This window comes from Pogoniulus pusillus, chromosome 11 (genome assembly GCF_015220805.1).
Source record: "Pogoniulus pusillus isolate bPogPus1 chromosome 11, bPogPus1.pri, whole genome shotgun sequence".
Lineage (NCBI taxonomy): Eukaryota > Metazoa > Chordata > Aves > Piciformes > Lybiidae > Pogoniulus > Pogoniulus pusillus.
The window spans coordinates 18,221,401-18,235,042 of NC_087274.1; the positions used below are offsets into that span (position 1 = coordinate 18,221,401).

At 44.8% G+C, this 13,642-nt stretch overlaps 1 protein-coding gene across 1 annotated transcript in view; it reads left to right on the plus strand.

Moving 5' to 3' along the window:
- The window catches only part of SEL1L3 (SEL1L family member 3), a 37,074-nt gene that overhangs the window by 17,493 nt on the left and 5,939 nt on the right, over positions 1 to 13,642 (plus strand). Inside the window, exons 10-20 of the mRNA XM_064151317.1 lie at positions 3 to 214; positions 1,695 to 1,874; positions 4,066 to 4,185; positions 4,777 to 4,917; positions 5,831 to 5,893; positions 6,365 to 6,541; positions 7,440 to 7,567; positions 8,840 to 8,923; positions 10,147 to 10,237; positions 10,350 to 10,434; positions 12,449 to 12,558. Of these exons, the coding sequence (XP_064007387.1) occupies positions 3 to 214; positions 1,695 to 1,874; positions 4,066 to 4,185; positions 4,777 to 4,917; positions 5,831 to 5,893; positions 6,365 to 6,541; positions 7,440 to 7,567; positions 8,840 to 8,923; positions 10,147 to 10,237; positions 10,350 to 10,434; positions 12,449 to 12,558 (1,391 nt within the window). The remainder of the gene's footprint in view (positions 1 to 2; positions 215 to 1,694; positions 1,875 to 4,065; positions 4,186 to 4,776; positions 4,918 to 5,830; positions 5,894 to 6,364; positions 6,542 to 7,439; positions 7,568 to 8,839; positions 8,924 to 10,146; positions 10,238 to 10,349; positions 10,435 to 12,448; positions 12,559 to 13,642) is intronic.

The window sequence follows — 13,642 nt, forward strand, 5'->3', positions numbered from 1 at the left end:
AGTATTGGAAGATGAAGGTAGTCCAGTTCTAGAAGTTGGCCAGAGGATATTTGAGAAGGCTGCAAAGGGTCTGTCCAGTGCTGATGGCCTCAGCAGTGTGGACTCCTATGTCCCTCTCCTGATGGATTCCAGTTGCTGTGGATACCACAAGGCTTCCTATTTCCTTGCAGTTATCTTTGAAACAGGGCTTGGTGTGGCTGTGGATCCTACAAAAGTAGGTGTATTTAATAAATTAGATCATGTCTGTGAAATTAATGACCTTTAAAGGCAATTTAGAAATGGGATGGATTTATGAGCAATTGCATTAGGAAAAAAAAAAACCCAACAAAGTGAAATGGCCTCCAGATCCAGGCTGTACCTGAAGGAATTTCTCACCTAATAGCTTGGTGGCAGTGAGGATCTTTATGAATGGTGGGAATTTGCTCATCCAGAACAAGGATGTTTTAGTGAGACTGAAAAATTGTGTTAAACAACATGGAACATGCTGCTTTTCCCAGTCAGTAAGGAAGTAGGATGATGTGATAACCCTTGAGTCACCCTCAGCCATTTGTAGATGGGTATGAGGAAGTCTCACACCAGGTAAATCTCCTAAGCTGGAAAGGTTGCGTAGTACAGAGAGGAAAGAAGTCTTGTTTTACAACGTGCATAAATGTGGCACTGAGTGTATTTGGGTCAAATGATCAAAGGTAACCAAAGCAAGAACAGTTTTCTTTTGGAGGAAAGCTGAGCATGCTCCAGATGAGCAGCTGCAGAGCTCCTGACATTTCAGACAGGTTGCAGATCACTGAAGTGTCTCCAGTGCAAACTCAGACAAGGGGGAGGTATTTCTCTATCACTGGAAGAGGGCTTTTTACTGAAGTGGCCAACAGCTGTTGAATTGTGATCTAAGTGTAGCAGAAAATGCTGGTGGAGCTCTGCCTAGTGGGGTTACAGGATTCTAAATCAGAAAACCCCCTGAGGGACCAAACTCAGTCCAGTTTCTCAAATGTGGGAAACCTTAGACAAGAGACTTCTTTGTACTCTAATTATGGTGCGTATCTAGTGCTAATGATGGACAGTAAGTAATTTATTTACTGGGCCTGCTTCAAACAGTGTAGGAAATAATTTAATCTCCAGCACATGTGGGGCACCACTGCTGTTACTACTCTGCAGGTGAGAAATAACAGTAGTGCTGAAAATGGTTTTGGCAAGTGTGTGGTACCTTGCCTGTTTCTAGCACCAATTCATGTGTATCTCAAGGGAGCTTTGTGCTGAAACCTTGTCAGCCACAAGTCTCATCCCTTCCAGTCCCATCAGATCCTTAGGATTTTGAAGAGCAGCTTGTTAACTTCATATATTTCCAACTGAACTCAGCGTGGAAGATCCAGTTGACATCAGTTGAGTATAAAAAGTGTCAGAGTGTAATTAACGCTGTAGAAAAATGGCATTGAAGAAACGTCTGCACACTTAGTGGTGGCAGAATAAGTGCAGTACTTGAGGAGTGTTTAGACAGTTGAGTTTTTCTTTCAAGGCTTTCTCTACATATAGAAGAGATTTTTGACTCCTTTGGGGCTGTGCATGATTCTGTAACTGTGTTCACATGGTGTAGCTGATTTATCTGCTACCAGTGACCACTCTGGTCCCTGTAAATCATCACTAAACCCATGGGATGTGCAGTGAATTCACTCTTGTTTATGTCTGTTGATTTTTTCCAGGGACGGCTGTACAGTTTGGTTGGTGCTCAGGGAAATGAGAGACTTGCTGTGATGAGCCTTGGCTATAAACATTACCAAGGCATTAACAACTACCCTCTTGATTTGGAGCTGTCCTATGCTTATTACAGTAACATTGCACTAAAGACCTCATTGGATCAACACACCATAAAAGGGGAGCAGGTAAAAGAGTTCTGAATGTGTCTCATTTCTGTGCAAATGACCTTTCAAGTGTTAATATTAATTGTGTGGCCAGAAGATGTTTGTCTTTATAGGTTGGACTGGATGATCTTGAAGGTCTCTTCCAACCTGGTTGATTCTGTGATTTATTAGCTCACCTGATTGATTGCCCTTGCCTGTGGCAGGGGTTTTGGACTAACTAATCTCTGAAGGTCTTTTGCAACCTGAACCATTCCATGATTGAGCTCTGTGGTAAAGGGTTGGACTTGATGATCTGTGAGGTCTCTTCCAACCTTGGTGATACTGTGATTGTTTCAGCTCCCCCCACATTCTGTTTAGGTGTCATTGCTCCCATTTCTTAGCAAGAGGGAAATCAAATCAAAGTTGTGCTCAGAATTGTCCACTTGCAGTACAGTCATAGAATCATAGAGTCACAGAATGGTCTGGGTTAGAAGGGACTTCCCAGGGTTATCCAGTCCAATCCCCTCAGCACTAAGCAGAGGCATCCTCAACTAAATCAGGCTGCCCAGAGCCCTGTGGAGCCTCACTTTGAATATCTCTCGGATTTTTAATTCTCAGTGCAGTTGGGTGTGTTTGTTAAGCAAATGATCTGCTCTTGCCAGAGCCACACATTATGAAGTTCATGCAAAAATTTAATTATCCATACTTACACATTTTCTATAACCCAGTGTTCAAGATTTGGCTGTTAAATAGTTATTTGATAAGAGAGGTTCAACAGGACTTTGGAATGATGACCTGAACAGGAGGTAACACAATTTTATCTGTGAAGAACACTCAAGGTAGGCTGGTGCTAGGATCCTGGATTACCAGAGAGAATGATGATAGTAAAAAAAATAAAGAGATTCTGATTGCCAAAGAGCTAAAAATGAGCAGCCAGCCACCTGGATAGGTGTTGAAGGGCAGATCATCACCAAGGAGGTAACACAATTTGATCACAAGCTCACAGGATGTCAGGGGTTGGAAGGGACCCAAAGCGATCATTGAGTCCAACTCCCCTGTCAGAGCAGGACCATACAATCTAGCCCAGGGCACACAGCAACACATCCAGACAGGCCTTGAAAGGCTCCAGAGAAGGAGACTTCACAACCTCTCTGGGGAGCCTGTGCCAGTGCTCTGGGACCTTTACAGTCAAGAAGTTCCCCTTGTGTTGAGCTGGAACCTCCTGTGCTGCAGCTTCCATCCATTGCTCCTTGTCTATTGCAGGCAGCAAGTGAGCAGAGCCTGTCCCCTGCCTCCAGACTCTCAGCCCCTCAGCCCTCAGTTATTTAGAAACATTTCTTAAATCCCCTCTCAGTCTTCTTCTCTACAGACTAAACAGCCTCAAGTCCCTCAGCCTCTGTGAAAAACACTCAAGGCAGACCAGTGCTAGGGTCCTGGCTTGTCAGAAAGAATGAGGATAAGTAAAAAAACATAGACAGATTTTAATTGCTGAAGAGCTTAAAATGAGCAGACAGCAACCTGGGTAAGTGTTGTAGGGTAGATCTTCACCAAGGCTCCCACCAGACCATTTTTTTTATCTTTTAGGAGAGAAGAAAGCTGGGGAGGGACTTTTGAGGGTGTCAGGTAGTGATAGGACATGGGGGAATGGAACATAGCTGGAAATGGGTAGATTCAGACTGGATATTAGGAAGAAGTTCTTCATCATGAGTGTGGTGAGAGCCTGGAATGGGTTGTCCAGGAAGCTGGTGGAAGCCTCATCCCTGAAGGTGTTTAAGGCCAGGGTGGATGAGGCTCTAGACAACCTGCTCTAGTGTGAGGTGTCCCTGCCCATGGCAGGGAGGTTGGAACTAGGTGATTCTTGTGGTCCCTTCCAACCCTGACTGATTCTATGGTTTCTATAGATCCCAAGAAGCCTTTAAAGCACTTCTCTGCCATTATTAAATGTATTGAATACTACCGAGGGGGCAGAGTTTTGTCAGTTTCCATCTTGGCACATGTTCCCAGTGTGGAGTGGACTTCAATTTTTGCCCTGTAATGAAGCACTAAATGTTTTTTGTGCAAGGATGGTTCTTAATGCACTGACCAGCAAAGGTGTGGGGACCATTTTAACCCCCAGAGCTTAACCTCCCACATGTTTTTAGGGATAAACAGAAAATGCTGGCAGGAAATTGTTGGCAGGCAAATGAATTAATCATGTAGTTGTCTGTTTTTTTTCTGTTCACCTGCTCTTCAGGCATTTGTTGAAACCATAAGGCTGATGGATGATGAACTGCTAAAAGCCCAAACAAAAGAAAACGGCGATGTCTTTATGTGGTTAAAGCAGGAAGCAACAAGGGGAAATGCAGCTGCACAGGTAGAAATGAATACACTTCCCCTTTCTTGGTGTTATACACACATCAGGCGTGTGTGTCTACAGACTGTGAAGGAAAGTGGTGGAAGAGAGTGAAATGGACAGGTGTTTTTTGCCCAGAGTTGCATCTGTTTTATGGTGGTGACTTATTTCTCCTCTTTCTGTCTGGTAATACCAAGTGCCCATACAAAAAAGGCATAACAGTGATGCTAGGCAAGAGGGAAGAGCTATCAAGACTTAGCAACCTCCTTCTCTGATCATTTTCCCTGGGTTTGTGTTTGATGTGGTGCAGCTTTATTGTTGCTGATCTGAGACCAGCAGCAATATGTTGTAACGCTTCACCATTTGTATGCATCAGATAATGCCTTTATCACTTACCCCTGCACTTAAAGCAAGCCAGTACTGACAGCTGTTAAAAATAACCCTGCTGTAGGTTGAATGGCAGCAGATTGCATCACTGGGAAGCCTCCTGAGTATTCCTGATAAGCAGTTGTTTTTGAGCTGTTGAGGATGCATAATTAGATTCTTGGCGTTTCCAAGATGCGTCGAAATCCTGCAAGAGTCTGCTGCAGTTTCAATCCTGTTCTCTTTTAGCAACGATTGGCTCAGATGCTCTTTTGGGGCCAGCAAGGAGTGGCAAAAAACCCTGAAGCTGCAATAGAATGGTATGCAAAAGGAGCAATAGAAACAGAAGATCCAGTGTTAATATACGATTATGCCATTGTGTTGTTCAAGGTAAGCCAGGTTTCCTGATTTCACTTCAAACAAAGTATTCCTATGGCAGGGATGTTTTGTTAAGTTATCTGCAGTGGCACACTGCAAGGCTGTGTGCAAGTGCTTTTAGTTTCACACTGAAAATCGATAGTTGTGATGTCAAGGATGATTTTTCACAGAGTCACAGTAACATTCAGGTTGAAAAAGCCCCTCAGGATCACCGAGTTCAACTGATATCTCTACTCTACAAGGTTCACCCTAAACCATATTCCCAAGCACCACATCCAAATGACTTTTAAACACACCCAGGGTTGGTGACTCAACCACCTCCCTGGGCTGCCCATTCCAGTGCTTGACCACTCTTGTTGGGAAAAAAAAATGTTTCCTAATGTCCAGTCTAATGTCTGACCTACCCAGTCACAGCTTGAGGCCATTCCCTCTTGTCTATTACTCATTACCTGTGAGAAGGAACCAGCACCAACGACTCCACAACCTCCTTTAAGCCAGCTGTAGACAGCCATGAGGCCTCCCCTCAGCCTCTTTTTCAAACTAAACAGCCCCAGCTTCTTCAGTTACTCTTCATAAGATTGCCAAGTCCTGAACAATCCATGCACCTTTGAGTGCTTCTCATTCTTCCTTTAGTTGCCAAAAATCAGAGATCCATGATACTATTTACCCATAAAAATCATTTGGCTTGACTGTTGAAATGTTTTTTTCTTAGACTGAATGGTTGAGATTTTACAAAGCTGTGAATGAAAGATGAACTGAATGAAGGATGAACAGAAAGCTGCTGCTTGGTTGTTGCTGTAGCTGTTTAAAGCTCACTGACACAATTATGCTATCAATGCTAAAAATGCATTTTATGTCTGTGGATTTTTATTAGCCTGTGTTCTGTACTTGCAAGCAATGATTGCTTCACTTACTCATTTCCTAGGGCCAAGGTGTGAAAAAGAATACAAAACTTGCTTTGGAATTGATGAAGAAAGCAGCAGCTAAGGTAAAATGTAATAAATATTTGACTATAAAAATCCTGTTCCAGGTGCTAATAATAATGACAGAATCACAGAGTGACCTGGGTTGAAAGGGACCTCTGAAGGTCATTCAGTCCAACCCCCTCTGCAGTCAGCAGGGACATCCTCAACCAGATCAGGTTGCCCTGTCGAGCCTCACCTTTAATATCTCCAGGGGTGGGGCCTCAACCACCTCCCTGGGCAACCTGTTCCAGTGTTCCACTATCCTCATGGTAAGTCAACTCTAGTTGATGTAAAATGTCTCTTACCATAGTTCTCTGTAAATAACCAACTGACTCTCCCAGTGCCTTCACCATGGGTGGTGGAAGCTTCATTTCCCTTTTGCCAGACATCTAGAATCTAGGCAAAGTCACCACAGCACCCAAAGTTGAGCAGCAAGTTGGAAATGTGAAGGGAATCAAAAGTGTGACCTGAGACTCCTCTTCTCCTTCCCTAAGGGCTTGCCCCAGGCAGTGAATGGATTGGGATGGTACTACCACAATTTTAAGAGAGACTACAGAAAAGCAGCTGAGCACTGGTTAATTGCTGAAGAGATGGGAAATCCAGATGCTTCATACAACCTTGGTGTCCTTTACTTGGATGGGATCTACCCTGGAGTACCTGGTAGAAATCAAGTGAGTAAATACTTAGTAAGACTGTTTCTTACACTGGGGCACAGTTTGGAAGCATTTGCTTCATTTCTGAGACTGTTGTGTTCACTCTGAGACAGATTTTGATACCTTCTGAAATCTGGATGTGCTCCAGACTGAGCATATCTCCTGCCAAGAGCAGCAGTGCTTGCCAGCAAGTGCATTTGGAAAACACATTATCCTTCCCTGGGGACAAAAATACACCTTTCAGAGTGCACCAGTGCCCAGGTTCTTTATTCATCAAAGCCACGAACAAGAAGGAGTACTTTGTTCTGGCTGTAGTGGATACTCTGATAGTTAAAAATGTCTTGACATCAAGATTTTAGGCTGTGTGCTGTTTTAGTTTACAGATTGCTGTTCCTGAGGGTAAAACATAGAGAGTCACACAGCCCTCATGCTTCTGTGGCTCTGACCCTGTCTACTCAGTCTGTGTAAAACAGTATCAGAGGCTTGAGCTCTGTGGCTGTGCGCTGCTGGACACCCCGAATACTGCTGCTGCAATATTCCCCAGCCTAGGCATTGCCAGTGCAGAAATCTAGTTCTGTGTCACTTCCCCAGGATCCCTGCTGGTGAACAAACTAATTTAACTCTTGTCAGTGCACACAAGGACTGTGTGCTACTAAAGGCTGCACACTGAGACACTCTTCTATTTCACAGTCCATATATTATCAGGATTTATGCTGTTAAAACCCTTTTTTCCAGCCTAAAATATTAAAAACTTAGGAGAAAGGAATTCACCTCTGCACATTAAAAGGAGTTACATTGGCTTGCCCTCCTTAGCCAGTTGCCTCTTCTAATTCATTTAATGCAATGAATCCCAGGAACCAAAGCTCAATAAACATTAATAATGCAGAGCTGTTAATTGTGTCTTGTGTCTTCACAGACAGTTGCTGCACGATATTTCTACAAAGCTGCCCAAGGAGGACATATAGAAGGGACTCTGCGGTGCTCTCAGTACTACATCACAGGGAACATGGAAGACTTCCCCAGGGATCCAGAAAAAGCTGTAATGTAAGGAGAGAAACCATTTCTTAACGGAAAATATACTTCTGGTAGGATTAGTTTGATTATTAGCATACGCTTGCAGCCCAGAAAGCCAACCAGATCCTGGGCTGCATCAAGAGGAGTGTGGCCACCAGGGTAAGGGAGGAGATTCTCCCCCTCTACACCACTCTTGTGGGGCCCCACCTAGAGTACTGTGTCTGGTTCTGGAGCCCCTGTGTTACAAGGAGGATATGGATGTGCTAGAGCCTGTCCAGAGAAGAGCTGCGAGGATGATCAGAGGGCTGAAGCTGCTCTGCTGTGAGGACAGATTGAGAATTGGGGTTGTTCAGTCTGGAGAAGAGGAGGCTCTGAGGTGACCTTATTGTGGCCTTCCAATATCTTAAGTGGGATGCAAAAAAGCTGGGGAGGGACTTTTGAGAGTGCCAGGTAGTGATAGGCCTGGGGGGAATGGAACAAAGCTGGAAATGGGTAGATTCAGACTGGATATTAGGAAGAAACTCTTCAGCGTGAGGGTGGTGAGAGCCTGGAATGGGTTGTCCAGGGAGGTGGTGGAAGCCTCATCCCTGGAGGTGTTTGAGGCCAGGCTGGATGAGGCCGTGGACAGCCTGATGCAGTGTGAGGTGTCCCTGCCCATGGCAGGGGGGTGGGAACTGGATGATCTTTGAGGTCCTTTCCACCACTGACACTTCTGTGATATTTTAAAGTCTGTAGTCTCAATATCATGTACTTCTGCTCAGCAGAAGGTTCTTTTGCAGTTTGAATCCATATAAATACTTATGTTATTTAAATGTCCAGCAGAGCTTGAGACATACTGAGTACGTTTAGTACTTTTTCTTTCCAAAAGAACTCAGATTGTATTGGACAGCTCTGAGAGGCTGCATCTGACAAAGTCACGCCTGTTTGATTTTTCAGGTTGTATCAGGCTCCTGATGGTGGTAGAACTGGCAGTTTGCATCAAGAAATGGGTAGATAATTAGTTACAGCACTTACTAACATATTTATTTGCTTAAAGAAAAGAAAAAGAGAAAAAGGCAAATAATTTGCCAAGAACAACCATGGGATGTCTCTGATATGCTCATAGAGGTGAATGGACAAAATGTCCTCATTCAGTCAGCAGTTACAGGACTGATGCAGCAGTTACTGTGAAGTGCCATAATTTGTCTTAAGGAAGAAAACTGGAAGGTGATCCCATATTCTTCTGTGTCCTGAGAGTCGGTGTCAGCTGGGATAACGTTACTGGAACACACCTGCTCAATCTGTGGTTGTTCTTTTTTGCAGCTGGGCAAAACACATTGCAGAGAAAAATGGCTACTTAGGTCATGTCATCAGAAAAGCTCTCAATGCTTATCTGGAGCTGTCCTGGTATGTTTTCAAGTTAATTTTCTGTTTTTTTCACTTCCTTTATAGCATGATAAGGGCAATTAGCATTGGCACATCACCACAAAACAAACAAACAAATAAACAGCCAAACCCAACCAACCAAAACCACACAGACAACCCCCAAGATAAACAACAAAATACCCCAGAGCAGCACTGAAATCAGCAAACACTCTTTGACATAGAGGGAGGGAGTGGGTTGATTTCACTTCTTCACATGGTGAAGAAGAAGTTCTTCACCATGAGGGTGGTGAGACACCGGAACAGGTTGCCCGGGGAGGTGGTAGAAGCCTCATGCCTGGAAGACAGACGACTGCACATGAGCCAGCAGTGTGCCCAGGTGGCCAAGAAGGCTAGTGTCATCCTGGCCTGTATCAGGAAGAGTGTGGCCAGCAAGACTAGGGAAGTCCTTCTCCTGTACTCAGTGCTGATTAGGCCACATCTTGAGTACTGTGTCCAGTTCTGGGTCCCTCAATTTAAGAAAGATGTTGAGGTGCTTGAATATGTCCAGAGAAGGGCACCAAGGCTGGGGAGGATGCTGGAGCACAGCCCTGTGAGAAGAGGCTGACAGAGCTGGGGGTGTGCAGCCTGGAGAAGAGGAGGCTCAGGGCAGATGAAGAGGAGGCTCAGGGCAGATGAAGAGGAGGCTCAGGGCAGACCTCATTGCTCTCTACAATTACCTGGAAGGAGATTGTAGCTGAGTGGAGTTGGTCTCTTCTACCAGGCACCCAGGAACAGAAGGAGGGGACACAGCCTCAAGCTGTGCCAGGGCAGGTTCAGGCTGGATGTTAGGAAGAAGCTCTTCACAGCAAGAGTGACTGGCATTGGAATGGGTTGCCCTGGGAGGTGGTGAAGTGCTCATCCCTAGAGGTGTTTAAGAGGAGGCTGGATAAGGCACTTGGTGCCGTGTTTTGGTTAATTAGAAGGTTAGGTGAGAGGTTGGACTCGATGATCTCGGAGGTCTTTTCCAGCCTGGTTAATTCTGTGATTCAACGGCTCAAGAGAGAACACGGCGAGTTGGCGAGGCGCAGCCTGGCCTGTCACAGCGAGCGCCGCCGCTAGGCGGAGCTGTTGCACGGATTTGCCAGCCCCATCTGCCGCTGCTCTGGGCTGACTTTATCCCTGCCTTCAGTGGTGTTTTCTCGCTGTAACCAACATGCCTGCTATTCTCGTTAGGTTTTTCACTGATTCCTTTTGTCTGGCGTTAGGCACGAAGCTCTGCTGCATTACGTTTTAGCTGCTGAAACTGGCATTGAAGTGTCACAATCCAATTTAGCACACATCTGCGAGGAGAGACCGGTGAGTAAATGCATTCACAGCTGCTCAGCCTGGCAGGAACTTCTGCTAAGAGATTAGGAACGGATTATTATCATCTGGGCTGTGAATGGATCCATTCTTATTTTTTTTCCAGGACCTAGCAAGGCAATACCTAGCAACTGATTGTGTCTGGAGATACTACAATTTCTCTGTTTCTCAAGTCAATGCACCATCATTTGGTATGTGTAAGCAATTCTTGCTGAATTTCACTTTTGCTTTTTCTTTGGTTTTTTTTAATTTAGAACTTCAAAACCAACCTTTGTTACAACTTCTATGTGAGAAGAATAATTCCTGCTTCTCAGGGCAGGGGGGATGTATTTTGAGTGTTGTGTTTCAGCGCAGCTTTTCTGGCGTTTTCCTTTTTGTGGTATAAAATGAATGAAATTTGAATGAAGTATAATTTTTAAAAGCTAAGGCTTGAGAAGGGGGTAGATATTTAGGAGCCTGAGCACTTGCCTCAAGGTTTAAGATGAAAACAAAATAGCAGTAGACTTTAGGAGCTCAATGCAGTTTAGTTTATCAAAAGGAAAATCCAAAAGCAAACACATTTTCATATCATAATTGACTCACGAGGAACTAATAAAGGCTAGAGGATTCCTTATCTAATTTATGACAAGTTTTTCTGTTAGGGTACAGAGTTTATCAACATGGGTACAACTTACCTTGGGTAACTAAAGGATTGTCTGTTAGAAAAAGAGAAAAGAAAAAAGGTTTATTTTACCTATAACTTAACATTCCTCTAGCCTTACATTTTACTACATCTGTGATTTTAGTCACTAAGTGGTTTTGGTACCCTTGAAAGAGTTGCTCAGTGTTTGAAAAATGACCTGATTGCCTCACAAGAAAGGTTTAAATGCCTTATCCATAGGGAAGAGTGGAGTGTAAAAGTAATTCAGGCTGTTAATGTGAACACACAGCAACATGGAAACTGAGCACAGCCTGAAGCCATAGGGTTTGTAGACCTCTTAGCAAGGTGTAGTTTGGTTAACCCTTTGGCAGATCCATTGGTACAACCTTAGGTTAGAGAAGCTTCTGAAGGTCACAGTCACGGGGTGAAGCTGTGATTCCAGTCAAGTCAAGAAGAGTTACTGGGTTCAACAGGGGAAGGATTTTAATACCTTAGCTCTTCTCCACGTGGGTAACACAAAGGCAATTTTATCTCAGACCCTCCTGCAGTACTGGGGGATCAAATTCCCCAGTGTAGGGCTTGGGATGGAGAGGCTAACCTTGCCAGCAGGCATTTCCAGGGTTACATTGTTGGTGCAACTTGAAGGTAGCCCTGCCTTTTGCAGGCACCTCTCCAAGTCAGGCCTAGAATGATGCTGTTAGTAGGGTTGAGGGGAGCTCTCTGTGGTGATTCACTACAGTGTTCATGGCCTGCAGCTCTTCATCTGTGGCAGCCTCTCCACATAGGCTTTCTGCCCTTGTTGTCAGTGCTCAGTGCTGCTCCTGGAAGAGCTCTGCTCTAGTCCACTGGAAGAGCAGGTGGAGTTTCTAGATAGCTTCCACAGATGCACAGGGCAAGGTGTAGGAGTGTTTCAAACCATTTGGGGAAAGCTTAGGTCAGATAGGTGCAGGCAGAGGGAAGGTTTTCATCTCTTTAGCTTAGACCAGTGCAACGTCAGGCTGGCTGCTGATGGGTCAGTGCCTACTCTGTCGGTGTACATCAGCACTATGCAGTACCACAGAAAGATCTTTGTGAAATACTTTTTGGGCACTGCTTCCTTCTAGACCAGGAAAATTCTATGCCTACCATTGTCCTGGCTTGGGTTGGGTTTGAAACTAGTAAAATTATCATCAGCAAAGTTCTGTGACTTTCAGGATGGGTTCAGCCACCATGGTGGCAGGTACAGAACAGATACTTAGCATGACTAAGTCTTGTAAAGTTATGAAGGCTAACTTCAGTAAAAAGGCTGTCCAAGAACAGATTCAGCAAGTGAAAAAGGAAGGCAGTAGAAAGACTTTTAAGTCTCAGTTTTGGTGAAAATAGCAATGTCATTGAAGAGAAGCCATGAAACCTTCCATCCAGGATAAACACTTGCAGTGGGCAGACCAGAGGGACAAGCAGAGAGAGCGAGGGTGCCTTTTTGCCCTAGTATGCTGCTTCAGATAGAATCACTGTTAGCTTCTCCATCACGTGTGTTCTATTTCTACAAATACTCTGAGTGACCTGTGAACTGGTTTCTCCCACAGCTTATCTGAAGATGGGTGACTTCTATTACTATGGCTACCAGAACCAGTCCAAAGACCTGGAGCTCTCCATGCGGATGTACGCGCAAGCTGCCTTAGAAGGAGATTCGCAGGTGAGGCTGCAGTTGTGTGGTTATGAAACAGCAAAGCTCAGAGCCACCTGAGGGTTTCTCTGAGACTGGTTGTTCTGCTTGGCTACTGCTGCACTGCTAGAATAAGTTATCACTCTTTCAGAATGCCTCGTGAGCCTCTAGTCACTGTTTGGTGGTAGTAGAAGGTAAACCTGGCACAGAGGGGCAGTCCAGCCTGTGTTGAGAAGCAAGGGGGAACAGATTAATTCAGTGCTACCCTACCTTGGCACAGCTGATTCTCTTGTGACCTTGCTATTTTTGCTGCTGCAAGAGGGAAGAGTTGATAGACTGCCGAGCTGTATTTCAGTCCTACTCTCTGCTGGTTTAAGCAGCAGTATGACTGGTCCATGTCCCTTGGTGTACCAAGTGGCCCTTAGGGTGAATTTTATTCACTCCACCAACAAAAGCTTCATTTTAAAATGCTTTCTAGTGAAAAGACACACCATAACACATTACCAAAGACATGCAGTGTTTCAACAGAGTGTTAGGAGTTGGATCTAGAGTTCATAGAGTCTAACCCCCCTGCCAAAGCAGGATCACCTAGGGCAGGCTGCACAGAAGTGCATCCAGGTAGGCTTTGAAAGTCTCCCGAGAAGGAGACTCCACAACCTCTCTAGGCAGCCTGTTCCAGTGCTCTGCCACCCTCACCATAAAGGTCTCCTGGTGTTGAGATGGCACTTTTGTGCTCTAGCTTGTACCCTGTCCTCAGACCCTCCTGAAGTGTCCCAGGTGCAGCACTCTGTTCTCCCTGTCCCTGCGGCAGTGTCTCCAGACACTGTCTTGTAGGTGAATTTACTAGAGGTAGCAGTGTTGGGTTCTGTTTTGAGGCTATTTGGACAAAACATTACTTTTAAAATAGCAAAGCTGCATGAACAGTTCCTTTAAAGTATGAAAGCCAAACTGATGTGGCATCTTGTAATACGCATCCTGTGTGTTCATGGCTCTGAAGAGACACTGGAATGCTTAAGACTTATCCAGGTAGGCAAAACCAGGATTAAGGAGTTAAATTGTCTGGAAGAAGTTTCTGCTCTCGGTTTCACTATTCAGACTGTTTTTGCTCTGTAGA